The 24,922-nt window shown below is 41.5% G+C and overlaps 1 protein-coding gene across 2 annotated transcripts in view; it reads left to right on the top strand.

Annotated features, from left to right (window-relative positions):
• The window catches only part of cpamd8 (C3 and PZP like alpha-2-macroglobulin domain containing 8), a 65,986-nt gene that overhangs the window by 34,255 nt on the left and 6,809 nt on the right, over positions 1-24,922 (top strand). Inside the window, exons 25-42 of one of the 2 annotated variants that reach the window (XM_061779278.1) lie at positions 173-241; positions 738-894; positions 966-1,142; positions 3,631-3,712; positions 8,055-8,211; positions 8,614-8,688; positions 11,843-12,008; positions 12,816-12,902; positions 12,974-13,110; positions 13,918-14,073; positions 15,633-15,695; positions 16,656-16,903; positions 16,975-17,062; positions 19,768-19,842; positions 20,709-20,814; positions 21,344-21,454; positions 21,523-21,735; positions 23,301-23,375. In XM_061779278.1, coding sequence (XP_061635262.1) covers positions 173-241; positions 738-894; positions 966-1,142; positions 3,631-3,712; positions 8,055-8,211; positions 8,614-8,688; positions 11,843-12,008; positions 12,816-12,902; positions 12,974-13,110; positions 13,918-14,073; positions 15,633-15,695; positions 16,656-16,903; positions 16,975-17,062; positions 19,768-19,842; positions 20,709-20,814; positions 21,344-21,454; positions 21,523-21,735; positions 23,301-23,375 — 2,242 coding nt within the window. Of the gene's footprint in view, positions 1-172; positions 242-737; positions 895-965; positions 1,143-3,630; positions 3,713-8,054; positions 8,212-8,613; positions 8,689-11,842; positions 12,009-12,815; positions 12,903-12,973; positions 13,111-13,917; positions 14,074-15,632; positions 15,696-16,655; positions 16,904-16,974; positions 17,063-19,767; positions 19,843-20,708; positions 20,899-20,977; positions 20,995-21,343; positions 21,455-21,522; positions 21,736-23,300; positions 23,376-24,922 lie in introns of those variants that run through there. The other variant, XM_061779279.1, reaches the window with a different exon arrangement.

The following is a 24,922-nucleotide window of genomic DNA, read 5'->3' as shown; positions in this document are numbered from 1 at the left end:
TCACACTTTACGGGCCGATGTCATCCGAGGACAATTGCTCGCCTGCCACTCATTGGCTCTGCCATTCGCCACACGAGACTGGCAGCCTATTCAATGCATCACGTACTCCAGTTCGTTGTGGATGTCTTTGTTGTTGTATGTAACAGTCATTGTTTTCATTTATTTTCCTCAGGTGGGCCATGGTTTACATCCATCCAATGCATCAATAATCCTTCAGTGGTCCGGCACAACCCCTTTACAGGTTTGTCTTTTCAAAAGATTCATAAATCCAGAGCCACCCGCAATAGGTGAAAATTACAATATATATAGAGACCATATAAAAATTGAATACAGTAGTTGCAATAGTTTTACGCTTCCCACATGCTGTAATGCTATAAAACTGACACCACGTACAAACAGAGCATACAACAATACTCATAGGCATATATTCTCTATGCTCTGTGGGATCAACTATTACTGAAGCTTCGTTGGGGACCTACTCAGCCTCCTCTTGCTGTATCACTTCAAGTGGACCTTGGTGCTGCCCGGCATGTTGCAGCACAATGTGGGACTACACCGAAAGTGCACAACTCTAAATTCAGAATTGCCTGTCTACTGCAAAAAAAACAAAAACAAAAAACAAAAAACAGGAACGATCGCTCTCAAAAGCCACAATATAGAAACAACGGAGTTGTAATTTTCTTTCTTTTTTTTAAAGAGATAATCCACTAATGTTTTTTGAACAACCCCCCGTCCAGGTACGACACATAGGCTTCTCCACAGGGTGGGGCTCGGTTGGGGAGTTTAAGATCTGGAGGAAGGAAGACTCGGATGAGAACCACAACGAGGCCTTCACTCTGGGGGTCCCGCACAACATGGTGCCTGGATCTGAGCGAGCCTCCGCATTAATGATCGGTACGCGTTTACGAAGAGACAGACTTGTATCAAAATTCTTGGCAATGACTGGTACCCTCCTTGCTTTTTAGGGGATGTGATGGGGCCCACGTTGAACAACCTGGACAAGCTGCTGCGACTGCCGTTCGGGTGCGGGGAGCAGAACATGATCCACTTTGCGCCCAACGTCTTCGTGCTCAAGTACCTGCAGAAGACCCAGCAGCTCAGCCTCGAGGTGGAGAATGAGGCTACCGATTACCTCTTGCAAGGTACTGCTGTACTGCTCATTAGGTCCGAAATACTCTTTGTTGCGTCATTTAAGCCATTTTGAACCGTGCCGGATTTGGACTCCCCCATGCCCCTCCATCTCGTGCTTTCCTGATTTTGTGAGTTATTTGTGGTCATTTAGTTTGTTTCTATTGTGCAAAGTGGCTGTTATTGTTATAAACTAGTCAGAGGAGTGATTGCATAATCACATGACACGTACATTGAGTACGCATACACAAAAGAACATTCACACAAAGCCAAACATACCGCACAGTCGGTTCAAGTGGGCTCAAGCGTGGTTTGACTTAGTGCAACCTAACTCTTATTTGTGACTGCATATGCCACAGTGCCAGCATTTAAAATGGAAAGAAAGATTTTGATTGGAGAACATTTTAAACCAATTTAAGAGCCTAAATCCTCTGTTCTTCGGATGCCGCCCTGCCTATTCATGGGGACTGGGTCCCTGCCCCACTGACCATCCACAAGTGAGGTACGGCAGCTGTTAAAACTCAGGAAATGGGAGCGTTGCTTCTCACGACGTGCCTCTCAACAACTCAAATCCCTTGTTGCCCTGCTGTGCAAAAGGAGCGGAAGGAATTGCTGGCGACTTGTCTACCAGCATTGGGTTTTGTGGAAACTCCAGGAGTGACGTTTACCTTGGATAATGGATTTTTGTCCGTGGAGCTGTGGGGAACTTTGACCCGGTTGGCAATGAATACTCTAGATTATGGACCGGAACGGGAGCACCCCTCACCACTTTTTCCTCCAATTCCTTTCTGTGTGAAAGACCTCCTTGTCACTTTGCCTCTCCGAAGTCTCATTGTGCCAGCTTTGTTTGGAGAGGATTTGTTGGAGACTTGCAGTAAACACGCAACTTCCAAGAAACTTGCTCACAAAAGCTTAGCCTCTGAAGCTGCACATGCTGTGTGAAGTACAGTGGAACCTCTAAGGTTAACATGACCTCCAACTTGATCGGATTTTGAAACTATTTTTCCCATAGGAAAATAATGCAAGGTCAAACTAGGGCCATCATAAAGCCTTTAGCAACTCTGATGTTTTAACTAGGCTTTACACGATCAGGATTTTTGAGGTCGATCACCGATCAGCGAGTTTGAAAAACCGATCACCGATCCGATCACAAGATGGAGCAATGTGTCTATTTAAAGGACCTGTTCATTTACTGTATACACTTGTGTACTTAAACTGATAAACTAAACTAATTGCTCAAAACAATTTACAATAAATAATGTATCTTTGTTCATCTATTTATGCCAGTGAGGCATAGTGACAGACAGAACAAATGGTCTTCTATTAGATGGCAGGAAGTACATACAGTAATTAATGTATCCACTTTTTGTGAAATTTTTGTTTGTTGGTGTGCTGAGAGATTTTTCAATTGTAAAATATGTTCCTTGGCTAAAGGTGGCAAATCACTGCTCTAGTCAGATCGTGTATTCTAATCAGTCAAGTCAAGCCAACATTACAACATGACGGAAATAACGAACTTACTGTAATTAAAATTACTTTATTGTAATTAAATTACTTCACCCACACCGAACCTTTAGAGCATGATTCGACAGAACACCGGCATGTTTATGACGATAAAGCCGATCAGCATAAAATGCTAATTATCGGCAGATCCCAATCAGGCCGATAAAATCGGTGTAAAATCTACTTACTTACTTGTCATTCGATTGTAAAATATAACCCTGGGTTGGTTACCAGTCATCCACAGCTCACATCAATGTTTTTAGAACGTGGGAGGAAGCTGTAGTGCCCGGAGAAAACCCACGCTGACAACCACAAACCACACAAGCCACAGGAATGTATCAGGAAGTTAACCGCTATAAAATGTTAATTTAAAAAATAAATAAAAAAACAAAAAGAAAATAGAAAAATACTCTGCTGCCTTTTAAGGGTGAGTTTGCAGTTTTAAAAGTGTTAGCAAGGTTTTAATGTAGACTCCCTTCACTCCCACCCTCCCCCCTTGAGTCAAGCCACGCCCTTCAAGGGCACGAGATATGCACTGTACTTAACATGCGCTCTGAACAAGACAACGTTAGCCGCACGTTAGCCACGGCTGCTATGTTGGTAGCATTACTTATTCGTAATGGAGTGTCACTGTAACACTAAATGTTATCGGCTTAAAGCTTCATTTTTTTTTGGACTGCATAGTCAATTAATAATCAAAAACAGATGATAAACCTGTCAAGGAGAAATGTTGCAAATTCTACATTGCTTCTGAATGCTCGAAGCTGCCTGTGGCCCCTCCACCTCTGAAAGGCAGCTTCTAGTTTCACCCTTGTTTTTCTCTGGGATCCGCCTAATTCCTTCTTTTTTTACTTTTGTTGTGAACCAGAGGTGGATATTCCATCATAGTTTCTGCAAAGCTCCCGACACAGTTTGATACAATGCGGCTGGACACACAGAGTTTTTCCCCACCTTAATCACATGAATCTTCAAGCCAATCTTTTTTTCATTCTGATGCAGGTTACCAGAGACAACTGACCTACAAACGTCAGGATGGCTCCTACAGTGCTTTCGGAGAGAGGGATTCCTCAGGAAGTATGTGGTAAGTCCTTGTCGGAGAAGTTTACACAACTCTTAGCGTTCAATCCGTCCTTCGTCTGGGCTGCATTCTTCAACTTTAACTGGTACACACACGCCACCGGCCAAAGCACTGAAGGTTTCTGCAGCAACTCAGCACGCGCGCGCGTGCACACACACACACACACACACACACACACGCACGCACACGCAAACACACACACCGGAGATCTTTTTCTCCCATTGTTGTGTTTACCCTCATTTGGGGTCAAGCAGACAGAGCCATCTCATAATGTTTATAGGAATGACATCAATGTTCTCTGCGGGGGGGCTGCATTGCTCACTTTTTGGGGCCTTCTCGCACGGCGCATACCTCTGCTTGATTTATGGGACGAGGTGGGCATCGTGATATATAATGGAGACAGCGTTGTAAAACAACGGGCTGCATAAACAACCGAGAATCGTAAACAAACTGCGTAATTGGTTCCTGGAGGTAGGCAAAGCTGTCAAGATTTATTTGCACTCGAGCGGCATCCGAGACACGGAGCGGACCCATGCTGCTCTGGCCTCCTCTTGGAGACAGAGTTATACGTTGTCTGGGGCCGCTTCACCAAATGCGATTTTACTGGCCGAGAGCACGGATGAATGACTCACCACCAGGATAGAGTCGCTCACCGCCAGGGAAAAGCTTGACCTCTTCCCCTCATGAGTGACGGGATGAGAGGATGTAACAAGCACGGCAGGCGGTGTACGTTTTGGGCACAACGCAGATGGTGCACTTAAAGGTAACCTTCACCATGCCTTATGAATCCATCAACATGAGGCTTGTTGATATCCAGAGATGTGCATTTACAAGTGCTAACATTTTCCAGCTGGCAAAAAGATGTATTATCTTTAGGGAAAATTGACCTGATCTAAAAACAGTGGCTTTCAGTATAAGCTGTGAGGAACTTTTTCATGGCCAGTTCTCAAAATGGTGGACTCAAAAAGTTTGAGAAGTCCTGCTTTGAGCCCGTCGTACACCGAGCAACCAGCCGAAGCCGACTGAACAGTTGGCCAGGCTTGCCGGGTTCTGCCACTAGTTTTCATGAGAGTCGCAATTGAACGGCGTTGCAGAGTCGCAGGTTTAACGGCCATTCCGAAAGGCCATGTCATATCAGAAACATTTCCGGATATAAAGTGAGATCCAGACGGCTGCCATCAAGCCATACCGGTACAGTACATGCACTATATATGAAAAAAAAATAATGGTATCAATCTATATACCAAAATGTAATCGGAACTTTTGATTCATTAAAGTGGCTACATTAGGCAGATGTAACAGCTGAACGCACTCATGGAATTCCATCTACAGTAAAAACTCAATTATTGTCCAGTAAGTTCTTCCCAGCTCTGTTGCAGAACTTCCCATAAATATGTGGCACGTAGGTTGCTTTGCTATTGCTCTTCTGTCCAGTTCATCTCAAATCAGCTCGATGGGGTTTAATTTTGTTTTGATGGAAAACATACAAAAAACCGTACCCGTTTTGTTTAACATCTGGCATTTCACCACTTAGTTTGTACCATTTCAAACTTTTCATTTGATTTAAACTGCTTGCCTTTAAATTGAAACAAAAATGGAAAAATTGGGGTGTTCTGAAACTTTTGACCGGTAGTGTAAACGTATCAAGCAAAGCGTGGAGAGTCTCTATCACTGAAATGTACAAAAGGTACAAAGCGACATCCAGCTACCCGCCGCCAACCTGTACCAGTACAATATTTACAGTATATACTGTATATTGTCTTTACCAATAATACTTGACTATATTTATAACTTCAAATAATTTCATATGTACCCGTGGCTAAAAAGCGAAGTGTCTCTGTCGCCGAACCAAGAGCCTCGCAAATATCCACTTGCTCCTTTATTTGTCATCTCTTTCCTCTCTTTGTATTACTATAACATAACTCCAGCGGTCAGGGCAATGCACTTCTTCCTTAACCATCACGCCATGGTGTTTGTGGTTGACAAAAAAAAATAAAAAATAAAGTAGTATATGTGGCACCTCGAAACATTGTTTCCCGGTAGTGCGGTCTTTCCATTGCAGCGGGTTGGTTGACGTGTGTGGATCAATCGCCTTGTGAACAGGTATGACTGTATTTTTTAGCGATTGACCAGTTCACACACGTTTGCCTGCTTGCTCGGTGTGCGGCGGACCTTAGTGGCACCATGTAGAAAAGTTAGCTAATAAATAAAAAAAAACAAAAAAAACCACAATCATCCATGAAGAACTTGGTGAAAAGCTGCACGGCTTTGGCCGACATCTCAAGAAGATTTGATGACACCGCTGCTGCCCACATGTGACTAATTGGATGAGACACACAGCTAACCATAATAAGGCACAAAGATAGAGATGGAAACTTTGTGTGTCTCTGGATGTTATTCTTCTTCACTGACACGTCCTAGGTTTTCGAGTGTTTTGCTGAGAGGTAGGTTCTGGAAAAGTGTAAGTGTGAATTTGTTTGGGAAGATAGGAAGCATCAGTCTCTCATGTTTTGGCTATGAAGTATCTCTCATAGTTCGACTGTTTTCTTGCTTTCCACATCCAAATCCCCTCCTCGGGCCTTCCGTAGCCAATTGCACACTTCAAAGTGTAAATATGACGGCTTTTTGAACACCATACATGGGTGTTGTCTGAGATAGAAGTCCAGATTTGCAGAGCCTAGAAGGGAATGTTATGATGTGGACCTGGGGAAAGCTTATCCTTTATCCTAGTATAAAGAGGGCTACCATTTCACCTGGATTATGAATAACATCATTCTATAAAGACTAACAGCATTCAGACTGTTCAACCCAAAGAGATTGATCAGGGGATACTGTTACCATCAACTTTGAATACAAATGTGGGGAAAGTGAATATTTATTTTGTTATTTTTACACTTTCCTGTCTTTAATGATTAAGATCATCAAACAAATGTAAATATCAGACCAAAGAATACCCAAGTAAATTGTGTAATGATTGTGTTTTTAATTGAACCTTTATTTAACCAGGTTGGTTCGAATTTACTGTTCAAGCAGCTGAGCTAAAACATCGACGTTCTATAGAAATGGCTTCAGTTTCTTCCATTTTAGATTTAAAAACGGTTAAGAACACCAGTTCCTTGAGCTTTAAGTCGTTCGGCAACAGATTCCAGGCTGAGGGTGCAGAGTACACAAAAGCCCTTCTCCCAATTTCTGCAGTCTGGCACTTCTCCGTCCAAAATATTTCAATATTGTATTAATATCATACTACATAAATATGTACAGTAGTAAATATTTATTAAGGGCAAAAATATTCAAAGCTACCTGACCCTGTGAAAAAACAGTAATGTAACGTAACTAAACCTAATAACTGCTTGGGCCATCCTCCAGCAGCAACAACTGAAATCAAACATTTTCTATAACTGGTAATGAGTCTGTCACATCTCTGTGGAGATATTTTGGCCCTCTCTTCCTTGCAGAATTGTTTGAATTCAGCAAAACTTGAGGGTTTTGAGCATGAACGGCCTTTTTAAGGTCATGCCACACCATTTCAATGATTTTTAAAATGGAAAGAGGATTTAGGTCATTTGTGGATGCGGTTTAAAAAAAAAAAAAAAAGTTAAAATGTGTCAGATTGTTAATAGAATAAATAATTCTCACTTTTGTGATTTAGAATTTAATTATAATCAACCAATTATTTGATAATAAATAAAGCGAAATGTGTTTCTTTGTACTTGTATTTTTAATAACAAAAAAATCCACCCAAAATATTTAACGAGGTAAATTAATTACAAATAATTTAATGAGATAAATGAATAGGAAAATGAATAACTACATTTTCATTCATTTTATAGGAAAAAGAGGCAAAATTAGTGCAGCAAATGTTACAGGACTCATGATAATGTAAATACTTGGTGGACCGGATTTAAAAAAACAAAAAAAAAAAAAACAGAAGGGCCATAATTTGCCCAACCCTCGTTTACAGGGACGTAGCACGACTTCCCATCGTTGACTTGGTCTTTAGACAGCAAACTAATTGTGTGACTTATTAGCACTTTTGCTGAGCGCCCTCCAGCACATGCAGTACTTAAATGTTCCATGTTTGGTTTTACATCCTCAAGACGAGTCTCCTTTTTTTCCTTTTCATAACATCCATCTTTACATACCTCCTTCTGCTGAAAGATTGAAAGAGTGTGACTAGTTGGACAAACTTCACACCTGGCTGGAAAAGTGTTTGCCTTCTTGAAGTTTGACAGTTGAGCATTTTTGCAGAATTTGCCAACACATTTTTTTTGTTGAGGATCTTTGATACTTCTCCTCCCTTCCTGAGCCCTGTTTACCTCCCTTGCCCCTTCTGCGCTTCCTCCAGGTTGACAGCGTTCGTGCTCAAGTCCTTCGCCCAGTCGCGGGGCTTCATCTTTATTGACCCCGAGGAGCTGCGAGCGGCTAAGTCGTGGCTCATCAGGCACCAGAGAGACGACGGCTCCTTCCCGGCCATGGGGCGGATTCTGAATAAAGACCTGCAGGTAGACTGATGGCTGCGTTGAAGGTTCACCGAGTTCAGGGAGTTCTTGCAGTTACGAACCCCCATGCGCAGATTTTTCACATCTGATCACGTTGTCAGCTATAACCCTGGCTTGAGTTTTGCAAGCATGCAAAAGAAACAATCTAATTGTTTCTGTGAAGAGCCTGGACACCTTGCCGGGAAAGAGACCTAGCCCTGCCGTGATTTGACGCCCACACCACAGTGTTTACAATTGCCTATATTAATAATTGAAAACTGTAAATACAGTGGGATCGGCTACAGTTCACCCGACACCCTAATGAGGACAAGCGCGGTAGAAAATGGATGGAAGTATGGACAGCCTGAAATTGTTTTTGTAATGTGATATGTAGTGAAAGCAATGAATGTTTTCTTCCATCTACAGGGTGGGACCCACGGGAAGATTTCTCTGACGGCTTATGTGGTGGCAGCGCTTTTGGAGACGGGGATATCAACTGATGTAAGCACATCCGACTACGTGTCGACTATGTGGAAAATTAACCAGCAATTATTCTTTCATAGTGAACGTTCTGAACTCCCTTATCTGCTCCTTGTGCTTCCATCCTTATTCCCGAAACACATATGTTAGGTTTACTTGAAGACTAAATTGTCCATAGGTGTGAATTGATTATTTGTCTCTATGTGCCCTGTGATTGGCTGGCAACCAGTTCAGGGTGTACCCCAATTTTCCCCCCACAGTAAGCTAAATGACAGAATAGTGAGAGGGCAGTCAGGATGCCAATATTTTTGAGCACGACTGTAGCTCATACAGGAGATGACATTCTTCGTTAGTCCTCAAACTAGTTGAGAGTGAAGCAACAGTGCCTCTACTGATGGTAACCAAGTGGTTAACACCATTTTACATCGATTACTTCGAAACGTAGTTGACCAACAATCAGTTCAACATAATCAAAAGAGTTTGTAACCTTCAATTAATCAGAATCAGCTTTATTTGCCAAAAATGTCAAAAAAAACACAAGGAATTTGTGTCCGGTAGTTGGAGCCACTAATTGATTATTATTAATTATTAAACACATTATTAATTGATTATAGTGCCCTTCACTACTTTCAACTAAGGTCAACAACAACAACAGTCGGGTTCTTTCTGTTAGTTCGGAGCACTAAACAGCGTTAAATGTCTTTTCCAAGTCTTGTAAAAACAAAAACACTTTTCCTGTTTGCTACATCGGATGTAGTGCTGATTTTACAGGTTTCATTTCATGGAGTCATCAAGGGCAATGAGAGGTGCCATCCCGCCAGCTGTGGGACTAAATTGCAGGATCGCTGATAGCTGTAGGGAAGGATGTGCTGGCAGGCAGCCCGCTCCCATTTGTTATGCCTCAAGTCACTGCTGCAAATCTGATAACGTTTTTCATCGCGTCAAAACATCTCCGGATAATGTGCGGAGACATTTAGGTCTCGTGAAGGACAATTTACATTCCTCCCGAATCAATTCTGCTTTTTACCTGCGCTCTACAGTACTTGCCTGAGTTGTCTTTTACTCTCAAAAACGTTTTCTTCAGGGGTACTGTACACCACATTGACATGACAGGAAACCTAGAGTGGTACAGTGGATATAAAAAGTCTACACCCCCCCCTGTTCAAATGCCAGGTTTTTGTGGCACATTTTTCCACGTGTGTTTGGGAGATTTTGTTACGGTCCGATGAAACCAAGGTTGAAATCTTTGGCCTCCAATACAACACTGCTCGTCACCAAAAGAACACCATGCCTACAGTGAAGCATGGTGATGCCAGCATAAGGCTTTGGGGCTGTTTTTCTTCAACTGCAACTGGGGCCTTAGATATGGTGGAAGGAATTAAGAACAGTTCCAAATAGCAGTCAGTATTAGCAAAAAAAGAAAGAAAGCAAGAAACCTTCGGGCTTCTGCTAGAAAGAAAACAAAATGTCAGGAAAAGCCTACTAGAACATCTGAACTTTCGGGAGTTATTAATGAGGGACACATTACATGGTAGCAGGTGTGTGCTTACCCCCATTTAGCATGTGTTTGAACGTGATTGGTTAGTTCTGAACATAGCCACGTCCCCTTTTTTTAAAGGGCGTGCACACTTGTGTAACCACATTATCGCAGATGCTTATTTTTACTTTACCTCTCGAAAACTTTCATCATTTCAGTTGAGATGTACGGGGTATAGGCCACATTAATGGTGGAAAATGTTTTGAAATTATTTTTTTAGTTTGATCTCATTTTATTTTTGTCACAAAAACCTGGCATTTGAAGTGGGTGTGTAGATTATTTTATTATCATCGCATATATGCGCAAGGTCATCTTTCAAATTGTTTGCTTTTGGGTACAATTTCGCTCAGCTCCTAAAACTGGAGCTCCTGCTATGAATTATTATTATTATTATTATTAAAACAGCAAAGCAAGTACAGTAGTTACAAAAATATTCATACAATAGTTTTATGAGTAAAATAAATGTCTTGAACAATGTTACATTGGAGGTGTGAAGCTTTGTGTATATTTCCCCCAAAAAGAAAATCCCATTAAAATGGGTTGGGTTTCACCATAATTCTTATGAAAACTTTTGCTTTCCAATTGTACATAGTTGAGCACATTGGCCCTGTCTTGGATTCATCCATCCTGACCTCCCCCCTTGATCTGTTACAACTGATAAAAATAATTTAAATAAAAAATAAAAAAAAATCCTTCACATCAAAGCAAAAGATCAATCCAATTCCAGTTTCACTTCATGAAAAAAAATTGTTCTGTACTTGCATTGAGCTGCTCTGGGGGCCTGTCATCTCTTAGATTAGAGGGAAGGTCACATCTGCCAAAGATGAAAGCTGACGTTTAACATTTTGCTGGAGGGGGGAAAAGTTTATTCAATAGCCGCACCCAAACTGAAGATGTGAGCATGCACGTGGGATGTTTGTGTTTGTTCACCTGATGCCTGATCATATGTAGCACAGCTGACTCATGTTTACAGAATGTTCAGTACTGCAAGAAAGTGAAGCTGACACACAACCAGGTGTGTTATAAAATAGACACTTGGGCCCCGCCACACACGGAGCAACGCGGCCAAAACCGACTCAACAGCCTCTCAAAATATCCACACTCTCCTTTATGATTGCCTGTTTCCTCTCTTCCGCTTCTTCCTTGACAATTGCACCATGATTTTGTGATTCAATAGAAAATAACACAGTACAGTCCACTATACGTGGAGCATCAAAACCCTTAAGGTTGCCATACAAGGCCACATTTTTCGTTGAAGCACATCTGTATATGTGTGGTGCTCAACTGCTTGGTGCGCAGCGAAGGGTCGCCAACTAATTTTGGATACACAGGTTAATTGTACCTTCTGCTATCTAGTGAAAGAGCATGTAATTGTTCTGCCAGTCACAAAACGCGTCACTGGTATAGATACTGTAGATCACAGGTGTCAAACGCAAGGCCCGGGGGCCAGATGTAGCCCACCACATACTTTTGTGTGGCCCATGAAAGCAAATAATGTGCGTCTACTCCATGTTTGTAGCTAAAAATCTTCCAAAATTGCAAATTGTCTTTTAATAACGTTGAGAGATTCCAAGCATTTTTGCATTGACCATTCTGCTGCATCACCAAATATGCAATGCTTTTTATTTTGTGGTCCAGGAAGAGAAGGTGGCAGTGACCAAAGCCAAGGACTTCCTGGAGACCAACACCTACTCCGCTGACGACCCTTACACTACTGCCCTGTGCGCGTACGCTTTGGCGCTGCTCCGCAGCGCCTTTGCCCCCCTCGTTCTGCGCCGCCTCAACCACATGGCCATTATGCAAGGTACTGTCACAGTTATCACAATAACACCATCCGAGCCATTGTGTTATCTCTCCCACTTAAAAAAAAAAAAAAAAAATTCTAATTTGAAACATGGTTTTGGTATTTTAATCAAATAAAAATAAATTATTTTTCAATTGACATACATTTTGGTGAACGAATAGACATTTTCAATTTCATTGATTTAAAATGAAGATTTTTGTTTTCTCATTAACCCTAACCCACTCTAGAATGAATACATGAGATACATTTTTGGAGGACAAACAAGAACGACAAGAAAATAAACAAAAACCTTTTTAAAAAATATATATATATTTATTAATTGTACATATTTATTTCAAATCAAATTTATTTGAAATTTTATTAATGTATTTATAATTTATCTATTTTAGATTATATTGTTGTTTATTTATTTAATGTCACATTTTCGAGGAGGGAGCCTTTTTATTTTGATGATATGATTTTTTTTTTTTTGTTTAGTTTTTTTTTGGGCGGGTGTTGGTCGCTCTTGCACGAAATGTTTATTTTCCATCAGTGTCCTACATATGCAATTTCTAACAAAGCGCAATAATAGATGATTTCAAGCTGCTTTTTTTGAAGGAACAACTAGGCTGTCATTCATAGAGCCTTTAAATTGGGTTAAGTTGGGTATACAGTGTTCACGTACATATTCATAATTCAAATGGCAAAAGATAGGTTCCGCAGAACAAAACATTGAATAGGTGAATTCGCGCATAGCCAACCGCGAATAGGTTCACTGTAATGATCTTCGACAAAGCCTCTGCAACGTGTCACTGTACATGTGCGCAGATGGACTCACCCACTGGAGCCTGACTGGAAGCACGATGACGGACGAAGACACTTTCATGGGCTTCAGCGACGGCCTTTCCCAGTCAGGTAGACCAACTGGTCCACTTGATATCCGCCGCGCACGCAGCTTCTACTAAGTGCCGCGCGTTTGTTCCCAGTGGTGTCGGCAGAGGTGGAGATGACGGCCTACGGTCTTCTAACCTACACTCTCCTCGGAGATGTGGCTTCAGCCCTGCCCGTGGTCAAATGGCTCTCCCAGCAGCGGAACGCCCTAGGCGGGTTCTCTTCTACACAGGTAGGCCTGGAACCTGTTGTAGACTATTATAATAATAATAATAATAAGAGCTTTATTTATATACAGTGGTCCCCTGAGATACTGCATGAATAACCCTACTTGTGAGTTTTTCCAGGTATGAGCTGTCATTTGGACAATTTTTCACTTTATTTATTTTTTTGCTAGTTTAATGCTAATACATAATGGGAAATGCCGTAGACAAGTTATCAAATAGCATCTATGGATGGATCTATGCGGTGGTGTTATAATGCTTGAAAAAGCGGATACTTGAACCCAAATGGTGAAGCATCACATGTAGACAGACAATCTAACAATACTTTACAGACATATACTCTTTATCCTCTGGCAAAAATGACTAATATTACGGCACATTACTGAGTCACTTGCAGTAGTTGAGTGAAACGCTTCTTCGTTTAGCTGCATGATTGTATTGTACTGCTCCCTGGTGGCCACAAGGAATTAATTGTGATGCACAAACTCTTAATTCTTTACATTGTACTTAATAATTTGATGACTGGTTTTTTTACAAGTCAAATATGATGGAGTGCTATTTTCCTTATTAAAAAACACATTACAAAAATGTTTACTGTTTTTCGGGGAGGCTGGGTCAGATTAATGTAATTTCCATTCATGCCAATAGGGATAGATGATTTGAGATACCAGTGTTTTGAGTCACGAGCGTGGTCACGGAACGAATTTAACTCATATCTCAAGGCAACACTGTCGTTGACGTTCGTTCAAATTTGAGCTGATTACTTTGCATGGTCGTCATACAACCTTTCCTTACTCACTTCACCCGTGTGCCAGGACACGTGTGTGGCACTCCAAGCGTTGTCCGAGTACGCCATCCTGTCCTACGTTGCGGGTGTCAACCTCACCATCTCATTGGCCTCCACCAACCTGGACTTCCAGGAGACCTTTGAGCTCAACAAGGACAACAAGAAACTCCTTCAGAGCGCCACGGTAACCACATCCTTTGTTTTCATTACGTTTCATAAAGAGAGAGCGTTTTTAAATGCAATTTGGAAATGAGAACATTTCTAAATCGCATTTAAAAGCTGCATCTCCATCGCGGGCTTGTCCACATGTGCCCAATGCATTGTAATTAAGAGGATGTCTCCTGTTCCCAGTTTTTTTAATTTTATTGAATTTTTTAAGAGAACTGCCTTTTGTGTACAATAGAAATAAATAAAACTACTAGAGAATAATCCAGTCAAAAAGGTCCATGACGGACACAGGCAGTCGGGCATATGCACAATCTACTATCATAATTAATATAAGCGCTCCTCGCACTAGTTATTCATGATAACTTGCACCTTACACAATAGAAATAAACTGAACCACTAGAAATAATCCACTAGAGTAAAAATAAGTCCATGGCACATTCGGTCGCACACAGGCGCATGCGCAACATACTAGTATATTGTCACTGTCAAGCGGAAACCTTGTATGTCCAAATATGGGTAATTTGATATTTTTTTCACGAATCAATACTAGTTGTCTATCCCCATGTCATCTGTTATTTTTCCAAATCATTAACCAATTTCAAATGTTGAATAATAGCTTGACAATAATTGCATTAACGCTCCTGAAAGCACAACTGTCTCAGAAGTGTCGTAAAACCCCGCCTCTTCCCTCACGCTGCGGGAGCCCTGCGGTGTTATGTCACCTCAAGATTGAAAGCCTGGATGTTAATTTGACACTAATGAGTGAAAATTGTCAGGTTAAATAAATTTGAGTAAGTATGTTTTGTTAAAAATGGATGGCTGTAATGCTTCGGTGCAGAAGGAATGGGTCAGCCACGAAGGTAAGTGTGTGCACATTAATTTCTGCTCATTAGCCTGTTTAGTCAGCTCATCGGTTTATTTATTGAATGACAGATGGCTCTAAGACCTTTGAATATAATATGAGTTAGATATTTCCGAGATTGAACATCATTTCAGGGTCGCGTTGTGTTGCTGTTGGTGCGCAACAGCAAATGATAGCAATGTAGGGTAAAATACCAACTTTGACCATGTGGTGTTTGGTAACTCAAGCGCGATTGCATTTCTTCGATTTCCTGAAGAGTAGCGGTTATGGAGATGCAAAGATTCCACTCGACAGGGACTATAATTAATGAGATCACTCAACTCACTTGGTATTCATGTTAACTGGCACCATACACAATAGAAATAAACGGAATGACTGAAAATAATCCACAGGCATATTGATAGCTGCATTACACTGTATTAATTCACAACTGCCCCCGTTCAAAAACATACAGTAAGGACTAGGATTAATCCAACGCCAATGTGTTGCGAGCATCCAATTCAAAATGCGAGAATATTTGCAAAAAAAAAAACAACAACTGTTTTTATTTACGTTTTACACAACGTACCAACTTCATTGGAATTGGGCTTTGTATAATTAACTAAAGAAAAAGGCCAAAGCCCAAAATGCTTAAAGTAGCAACAGCTGTTCTCTTCGTTATAAATGATTCACATCTCCCCTGTTGACCCTTTGTCACTCTTTTTTTGCCCCAGATTCCCAGTATTCCTACGGGCCTTTTTGTCAGCGCCAAGGGAGAAGGTTGCTGTCTCATGCAGGTAACACAGTCAGACTTTCACAAACGCGCACACTTGTTGCACTTATTGCGTATGCTTACCTCATCGGCTCACGGGGAAGAATTTGTTGGCAGCCGAGAGCTTGTTGTTGCTCCTTTTAACGCACAAATGAATCACCGGCAATTGGAGTAATCTGGTAGAGTTTAGGGAATTGCTCTTTTTATGTGCTGCACTCCCCAGGACAGGATGCTGATTACTTCCTGCCATGACACGGACCAAACAAAAAATCTCTTATGTGCTTATGAGTCGTCATTTTTTTCTTCTTCTTTCCTGTGCTCTTATCGCTTGGTTGTTTTGTCTCTTAAAAGGATGTCAAAGATGTTGAATCTGAGGAAACATACTTTTCTCCCCCAATCATTCATTCCTCAGGCGCTTCTAGTTTCTTTTTTCCACTGCCGTAAACAACAGAACACAACACAGAGCTTTAGGCAGCAGCACCTGGCTTCTAATGACATACATACAACAGCTCGGGAATCCAATCAATGGCTGCGTTTGTGTCCGCACGTGTGTTCACATTGTGTGCGTGTGTGTGTGTTTGTAGACATTCCGTTTGAAAAATGGACGAAAAAGTGGGACGAAATCATTATTCTGAGTTTCGCCACTCGTGACTTAGAAATTACCTGGATGAAGAGCCACCATTTTCTTTTGTCATAAGGGATGGCCAGACTACACGAAACTACTATCATGTCAAAGCCGAAAGTTAAGCAGAGCAGCAGTGTTGTTAAGTGTTAATTTAGGGCATTTGTGGCATTATTTTCTGATAAATGGCACATAACATGTTATGTCACGTTACATGGTAGCTGACAGAGGCAAACCTAACTCAAAACTGTAAGGTAGACGTGCTAAGCACTAGCCTCTTTGAAATCCTTATCTAAAGTAGCATCGAACCATAAACAGTCAAATCAAAGATTACCATGCATCCTGATACCATACTCTGCCCAGATTGACGTTTCCTACAACGTACCCGACCCGGTATCCAAGCCGGCTTTCCAGCTCAAGGTGGACCTCAAAGAGACGCCTCTTCCCTCCTCCTCCTCATCATCCTCCCGTCATCCCTCCTCGCGACCACGCAGCCGTGCCGACAACCGCTCCGAGCTCAACCGCAAGCGTCGGGCGCCGATCGACGACGACGACCCCGCGGCGCACCAAGACAAAATGGACTTCCACATCGCCTTGGAAGTCTGCGCCAGGTGAGAGCACCACGACCACACACACACGCACGTCCTTTCCGTCCACCGGCTAACCTCGCCTGTGTGTCCAGGTGGCTTCATTCGGGCTCCTCTAACATGGCCGTTATAGAGGTCCCCATGATCTCCGGTTTCCGAGCAGATGTTGAAAGCCTTGAGAGGGTGCGTAAAATCACACACGCATACACACACATGTGACCATATTCTCCGGTTTGTTTTTTATTCTGTATGACTACTATGCTTATGACTGAAACCATTTTTGGAGGTCCATCAATAAAAAAGGCGTTCTATACATCAGCGGTGCCCCACAACCTTCCTCACGCCACAGACCGGGCGAGTCACTCTGACATAGAAGCAAATAAAAATAAATGATGCAATATCTAACTCACCATTGCGCCCTTATCATGATTGTAGTTGTTTTAATGGGAAAAAAAATCCAAGCTGCCAGCAGCATGAAAAGGTCCTCACACTCGCAGAGGTGATAAAAAGTCCGCTGGCGCCGATATTTTCCGCCTCTTCATATGATATAACATGTCGACATTCGACCATCGACGTAATGTTGTAGGGACACATGACGCCCGACAGTTGGTGAGCGTTTTGAGCCAGGTTTGTTCCTAACCGTCAGCTGTTGCCGGGCTGTTAACTGTATCAAAACGTGCAATATGATGTTTCATCTTCACGAAGCGCTGGATTTAGTGCAGCCACTGGAGTGCAGAAGAGGAAACATTCTGAAGTCCATGGCAGATTGCGCGCAGGGCTGGATTCGATGGGGAACGGCCCTATTTCAGGGTTGCCCCACCGAGAATGCCTACCTTGCATGAGATAGTGTAAATGAGTGGATGGGAGAATGCGCGCTGTCAGAAACGCCTATTCTGATTTACACACACAGATGAATATGGCTCATTATTGCACATCTGTGAAGGCACCATCAATGCTGAAAGGTACATAGAGGTTTTGGAGCAACATATGCTGCCATCCAAGCAATCTCTTTTTCAGGGACATCCATGCTTTTTTCAGCACGACAATGCCAAGCCACATTCTTCACGTGTTACAACAGCGTGGCTTCGTAGTAAAAGAGTGCGAGTACTAGACTGGCCTGCTAGGAGTCCAGACTTGTCTCCCATTGAAAATATGTGCTGCATTATGAAGCTCAAAATATAACAACGGAGACCCCACACTGTTGAGCAACTGAAGCTGTACATCAAGCAAGAATGGGAAAGAATTCCACCTACAAGGCTTCAACAATTAGTGTTGACACTTCCTAAATGCTTATTGAGTGTTGTTAAAAGGAAAGGTGATGTAACAGAGGGGTCATCATGCCCCTGTCCCACCATCTTTGGAACATGTTGTAGGCATCAAATTCAAAATGAGTGAATATTTTGAAAGAAAAAAAAAAAAAAAGCGAACCTATATTTGAACTTGCGTGCGTGTACACTGTAAAAACTCATCGCTTAAAAATCTGTGCTTTTTTAAACAGAGACTAATTGTGTACTTTGCGTTAAGTGTGTTTGTGCGTGCGCGTCTTGGTGGTGGCGCCTGCTCAGGCTGAGCACCTCATAAACGCCAACTGTCCAATGGCTGCCACCTTTGATAGAATGAAAAGTCGGCAAATGAACTCTACAAGCTCACTATGCACGCTTCTTTAACTCTTCTATGCGGTCATACATGTCCATGTGCACACAACAGTGGTGGGAAGTAACCAAGTACAAATACTTTGCTACTGTACGTACATTTTTTAGGTATCTGTAAAAATACTTGAGTATTTTTCTTTCTAACGAGTTACCTTTTTCAATCTAGTCGGTTGACAACGCAATTTACAACTTTGAAAAAAAAGACGTAAAGAGAAAGCGGTAAAGTCTACCACAGTGAAGATCAGGTGTATGTTTGTAGTTTTCATCATTAGCCAGTTAGCCATTAGCCTTTTTTTTTTTTTTTTTTTTTTTTTTTTTAAATACTAGTAAAGCTATGCAACGCATTATTTTGACAGCAATAAAGTCGAGCCAGTGCTAGTTAGTTCTTGGTTTAAAAACCATCATGTGACATGCAGTTTTCCCCCTTCTTCTCAGTACAAGCACTATGTAAGTTAAGTAAAGCGGAAACTATTTTGTGTGTGGAGAAGTTTTTTTGGGGGGTTGTGCCAAGTTATCAAAACTGTTATTGTATATAATGGATAGTAAAATTAATTTTTGCTTTTGTACTTAAGTAAGAGAAAAAACGACTCTGAAATGTACTTAAGGAGTTGACTCAGTACTTTTACTTTTATCAGACTCTTTGTTTTACACAAGTATTTGTGCTTTTACTTAAGTAGAGATTGTGGCACACAGTTCACAAGTAGTAGTTGTCGTAGGCAGTTTGAAACGGTCTGTATTTATGTAGTCTCCATTGTGTTGGGAGTGCATGTGTTTCACATTCCAAGTCAATTTAAAATGAGGATGGACTTTGATTATTGTGTACAATGTACAACGTACCGCATTGTTGTGAGGCTTCAAACGCTGGATACGCATTTAGGCTTGTAGAAGGCTACGTTTGAGGATTTTTGGCAGCAATGAGGAACATCATTTTCCTTACGCCGTGTTGGAAGGGATGTGATAATTTAATCCAGTGTTAATTAAATCTGAGGTGGAGCTGTCCAGTCCACTGTGGTGCTGACTACTACTCTCCTTGTCAGTGCAGTGGAACCATCCAGGATGCTGTAAATTGTTTATATTTTAAAATGATGCCCCCCCCCCCCCCCCACCTCTCCCTAGGAAATGATGTCAATAATTAACCAGTTCTAGGATCAAACAGTTGGTACCATAAAGGCTTAGTACAGTAGTATTACCTTGAGTACGGTCATTAAGTTTGCATCTTCGTGTCTCCTGTAACAGCTGCTGATGGACAAGCGTGTGGGTCTGAAGAGGTACGAGCTCAACGGCAGGAAAGTCTTGTTCTACTTCGATGAGGTGGGTTTCCCTCCATATCAATAGACAAGAATGATAACATCAAATAATACGTACACATCAGGCAATAAGAGCAGCGGTGAATATTAAATACTAATATATGTTGATTTTATATGGAATTAATACTGTACATGCAGAAGTGAATGTGGACAGCAATAATTAATTGTACCAATAAATGGACTGTTGAGAATGAAATAATACATAAGCAGTGGAGTGACCACTATTCATGAATACAGTACATAATATGAACAGAATAGTACACTACAGATGCAGATGTGGACAAAAGCAGCAAGAATAGTCAGCCGCATTGTAAATTGTAAAAAATAAAAATAAAAATACCGTCAATGTATCAATATATAATCAGAGAATGAAATGAACACCAGCACAGTGGTGTGACAACTGTACATCAATACATAACATAATCAGAATATTATACATGCTATATATAAATGTGTTGTGTATGTGAACAGCAGCATTGTATGTAGTAAAAAAAACAAAAAAAAACAAAACGATACATGTATAAATAAATACAGTGTTGAGAATAAAATAGCAGTGGAGTGACAACTATACTTGAGTGAATAATGTACAGTATGAACAGAATAGTATACTACATATGCCGTTATGGACAAAAGCAGCAAAAATAGTCAGAATCCTTGTGTACTACATACATGTACATAGTATACAACGGATCAACACCACTATACACGTTTACAGTTGGGAATGAAAGTGGGAGCTACAGCAATACAGTATCTATTGTCATCTTTGTAATAATTGTATCCGTTTTATAATGTCTGCAATGTCAGTTCTATTCATTGAGTTTGTGTCGTGTGTGTGCGTGTGTGTTGGTTTGTCACCCGCCTGCATGTCAGATCCCCAGCCAGTGTATGACTTGTGTGGCCTTCCGGGCTGTCAGGGAATACATCGTGGGCAAGACAGCGCCTGTTCCGGTTAAGATCTACGACTACTACGAACCAGGTGTGCCTCGGATGCATCGTCCAAGCGCCGCACTCTTTAAAGACTTGGAAAGCATGAAAGCCTGTCAAAGTCACAGTGATTTATGTAGGCGCTACACTTTTATTTTCAATTTTTTGGATCGCTATTTCTGTCCTCGTAATTGTTTCTCATCCTTGTTTTGCAGAGCAGGTTTCTAACTATAGGCCGGAGAGCCAGATCCAAAACCCATGATACAAAGGGACCATATAAAAACATTTTAAAAAAGAATTTAAGCCTTACTTTCCAATGTATTTATTTTATTTAACTTTTATTTAACCAGGTCGGTCCCCTTGCGAGTAAAAATCTTAATTACAGACATAGAAAGAAAAAGTACAATTTATAAAGCACTCTCTTACTGTACAACATGTGAACCAAATCAACCCCTTAAAAGCAAGGTACACAGTGATTTTTGACATACTGTTTCAGTCTTAGCAAAAAAAATTTGCCTGAGGGCAACCATAACTCAGACGTGGCCCGTGATTAAAATAAGTACGACACCCTCAATTTACAGCCTTCGAGGCCACCCGCTTCTATAACGTCAGCGAGAGCAGCCCGCTCGCCCGGGAGCTGTGCGACGGACCCACTTGCAACGAGGTGGAGAGTTCGTCCAATCACTGGACAGGTGAGACCTCAACCATTTATGTGACGCCCCCGGGCTGCCATCAATCTCCTAAAATGAGATTTTTGCAGGTTTCGTGCAGGCGAATCAGTGCAACAACGTGTTTGGCTGCCTGGAGATGGAACAGTTTGAACGCTGCACCTGCTACCGGGACTGCGGCTACGACGGGGAGCCCGTCTGCGGGTCCGACGGACAGGTCTACCAGAACCAGTGTCAGATGGAGGTTTTCGCCTGCCGGAATGGGACGCGCATCAAGCAGAGCCCCGTGTCCCAGTGTCCTCACCGTAAGAACATTGTCATCACAAATGCTCTGATGAGTCGACACTTTTCAATCCCGAATGTCAATTTTTCATCAACAGTGATGAAGTGAAACATGATACACTCACTACATTTATTTATTTTCAATTAAGTCAATAGCACTTTGACAAGGGCCTATTGTACGTTATTGTTTTGGAGCTCATTTACATGCATTTTTGCAACAGCCTCGTTTTGTTCATATCATATCTATGATATACTGTATATTGTTATATCGCACAGCTCTAGTAAAATGTAAATGGTAATACACTGGACCCCCAAATACTCGCCGTTCGGCACCCACGGACCCGGTCCCTATCCCCTGTCAATAGTGGGGGTCCACTGTTGTCGTTACTAAGTAATAGTCATAATACAATTTCCACATAGTAAAATGTTCACTTATTGCTATATTGTACTGTATTCGAACTAACTACACACCTATAAAAACAATGTAAACACAAATCCATTCTGGGGAACATATTCATTGCATTTCCATTCATTTCAATGGGAAACATTGCTTTGGTTCACAAAATGTTTTGGCTCTTGAAGGGAGTCTTGGAAAGAAATACTTGCATGTGCGAGCATGGCAGGAAGTTCACAATATTTCTAGTGGACTACAGTACATTGTGGTCATCTATAACTGCACATTTAAACAGGAGCTAATAAAAACTGATTTAAGCTAAGCTCGTGAAGCTTGCACATGTGCGCGTACATGTGGCACTTACTGTAATTTATTGTAACTAAAGGCCAGTGTGTCGTGCATGTGTTCAAGTGTGTCAATTCTCATTGCTGTGCGCCATGATCTCAGTCGTGGAAACAGCTGTTCAGATGTCAAGCCGATTACTGGATTTTTGTGTTTGTGTGCGCCTTTTTCAGATCACAACTTGACTCACGCGTGCACACAGCAGCCCCCTTCTCGCTCACCCCGTGCCGCATTAGAGAGCTCTGTGCAAATGACAGACTGCTTTTGTCCGAGCCTTTGAAATCCTCGTCACATTCCTTTTCCGACGCACAGCCCAACAACAAAAGGAGCCGTCACGAGTGAGGCAAACGCGACTTTGAAGAGGAAGAAACAAGTTCATTCGCCACAAACATTAATAAAACGCTAACTAGTTTTTTTGTTTTGTTTGGGTGTTTGTTTGTCTTCACGAGTGACGAAAACAAGACTTTAAAGAGGAAGAAACGCGTTCAGTTTCCACAAACATTAAGAAAACACTAACTAGTTTTTTTGTTTTGGTTGGGTGTTTGTTTGTGTACGCTCATGCGCGGCAAGGGTCATTAGCCCATTTTGAGCAGGGGAAAGATACAATCAGATCCACTTATGATCATGGCACCCACCTCTTGTCCAGGCTATTTTTGGAACAATTTGAATGCAGGTCTCCATGAGTACTGAGTGGACTTCATTGTGATGGCGAAATCTGTTGCTCGGTGGGGTGGATTAAAACATGTATGCTTAGCATTTACTGCAGATGATGCAATAATGAAACTCTGTTGTGGTGACGATCAGCGGGGAAATTGATGCTTTTAACCAAATGTGTGCGTTGTGTGTTTCCAGTGGCTATCAAGGCAGAGGACAAGCAACCAATAACAAGCCAGGAGACTGAACAACCCTCAGTGCCTATACACACGGGTAATGACACTAAACACACACACACTGTCACTCATAATATTAATTAAAAAAAAATATGATTCATTTATAAAAATGCAAAAATAATAAATACAAGAGTAAAATAACATTTTAACTCAAATGGGAAAAAGCTCATTTTCTGAATCATTGAGTTCAAATATTAGAAATATAAATATAAATTAGTAAACAGTGCATGTTATTTTTTTATAATAATAAAATGGTCTTTTCCATGTAAAAAAGGTATATTTTGAATAACTTGATTAATTCACATTTTTTATATTTTTAAAAAGCAGCACAGTACATTTTTTAAATAAACCATCCTTAAAATGGTCTTGTATGCACAATGTGAAAAGCACACACAAAAACCTTATGCTTGACCTCAAATTTGTAAAAAACAAAAAACAAAAAAAAAAACCCACAAGTTTAAGAGCTGTTATCTGGCCATTTTCCATGTTTTCTTCATATTAACCAAAATCACTGGCAATACAATTACCGGACAATGGAATCAGCTGCATTTTTGTCATGTTCATTGTATTCTACAGGTAACATACCTTTAGTGGTAATTGAAGAAACAAGGGTGGTCTAATATTTGTTTCATGACTCTATTTATTCAATACATATTCATTAATGCGGCACGGTGGCCGACTGGTTAGAACGTCAGCCTCACAGTTCTGAGGTGTGGGTTTCAATCCCCGTCCCCGCCTGTGTGGAGTTTGCATGTTCTCCCTGTGCCTGCGTGGGTTTTCTCCGGGTACTCCGGTTTCCTCCCACATCCCAAAAACATGCATGCATTGGAGACTCTAAATTGCCCGTAGATGTGAATGTGAGTGCGAATGGTTGTTTGTTTGTATGTGCCCTGCGATTGGCTGGCAACCAGTTCAGGGTGTACCCCGCCTCCTGCCCGATGATAGCTGGGATAGGCTCCAGCACGCCCGCGACCCTAGTGAGGAGAAGCGGCTCAGCGGATATTCATTAATTTAAAAAATAAGCTTTTTCATCTAAGATCAAACGTGGGGGAGGGGGGAAAAGCCCTAAACTCATAACAAATTCTTGCATTGGGGGCACCTGCCATGGCACCCCATCATGCCCATTGCATTTCCTATATTTGTGGAATCTATATTGATTCCTCCTGTTGCTGGTGAATCTTCTTTACTGTTACGATTACTGCTTAACTTTGCATTTGAGTTCGTGCTAAATTCAAAAGTGTGTCATGGGATTGTAACATGGAGGTTTAGGAAAGAGGGATGTTGACATTTAAAGAGGAAAGTTGATAGCTTGGTTGTGTGTGCACGCATGCTCGACATTCCCCTGTCGTCGCATCACGTCTACGATCTGATAATGACGACGATCGACAAACCCGATTTGTTATGTTTGCATCGGCTGTAGCTTCCAAAGCATTCCTCACAGGTTGTTGTTGTTACCTTTGGCATGCGGGGCAAAGAGAAACACCTTTCACTGGATGTGACACAATGCAGATGCGTGTGCGGACGATAAGGTTAATGTTTGTGTTGTGTTGTACAGGGGTGCGTGTGTGTGTGTGTTGTGAGGCG

The sequence above is a fragment of the Phyllopteryx taeniolatus genome, chromosome 7 (genome assembly GCF_024500385.1).
Source record: "Phyllopteryx taeniolatus isolate TA_2022b chromosome 7, UOR_Ptae_1.2, whole genome shotgun sequence".
NCBI lineage: Eukaryota > Metazoa > Chordata > Actinopteri > Syngnathiformes > Syngnathidae > Phyllopteryx > Phyllopteryx taeniolatus.
Note: the sequence above shows the minus strand (reverse complement) of the source record. Positions and strands in the feature narration are given on the sequence as shown.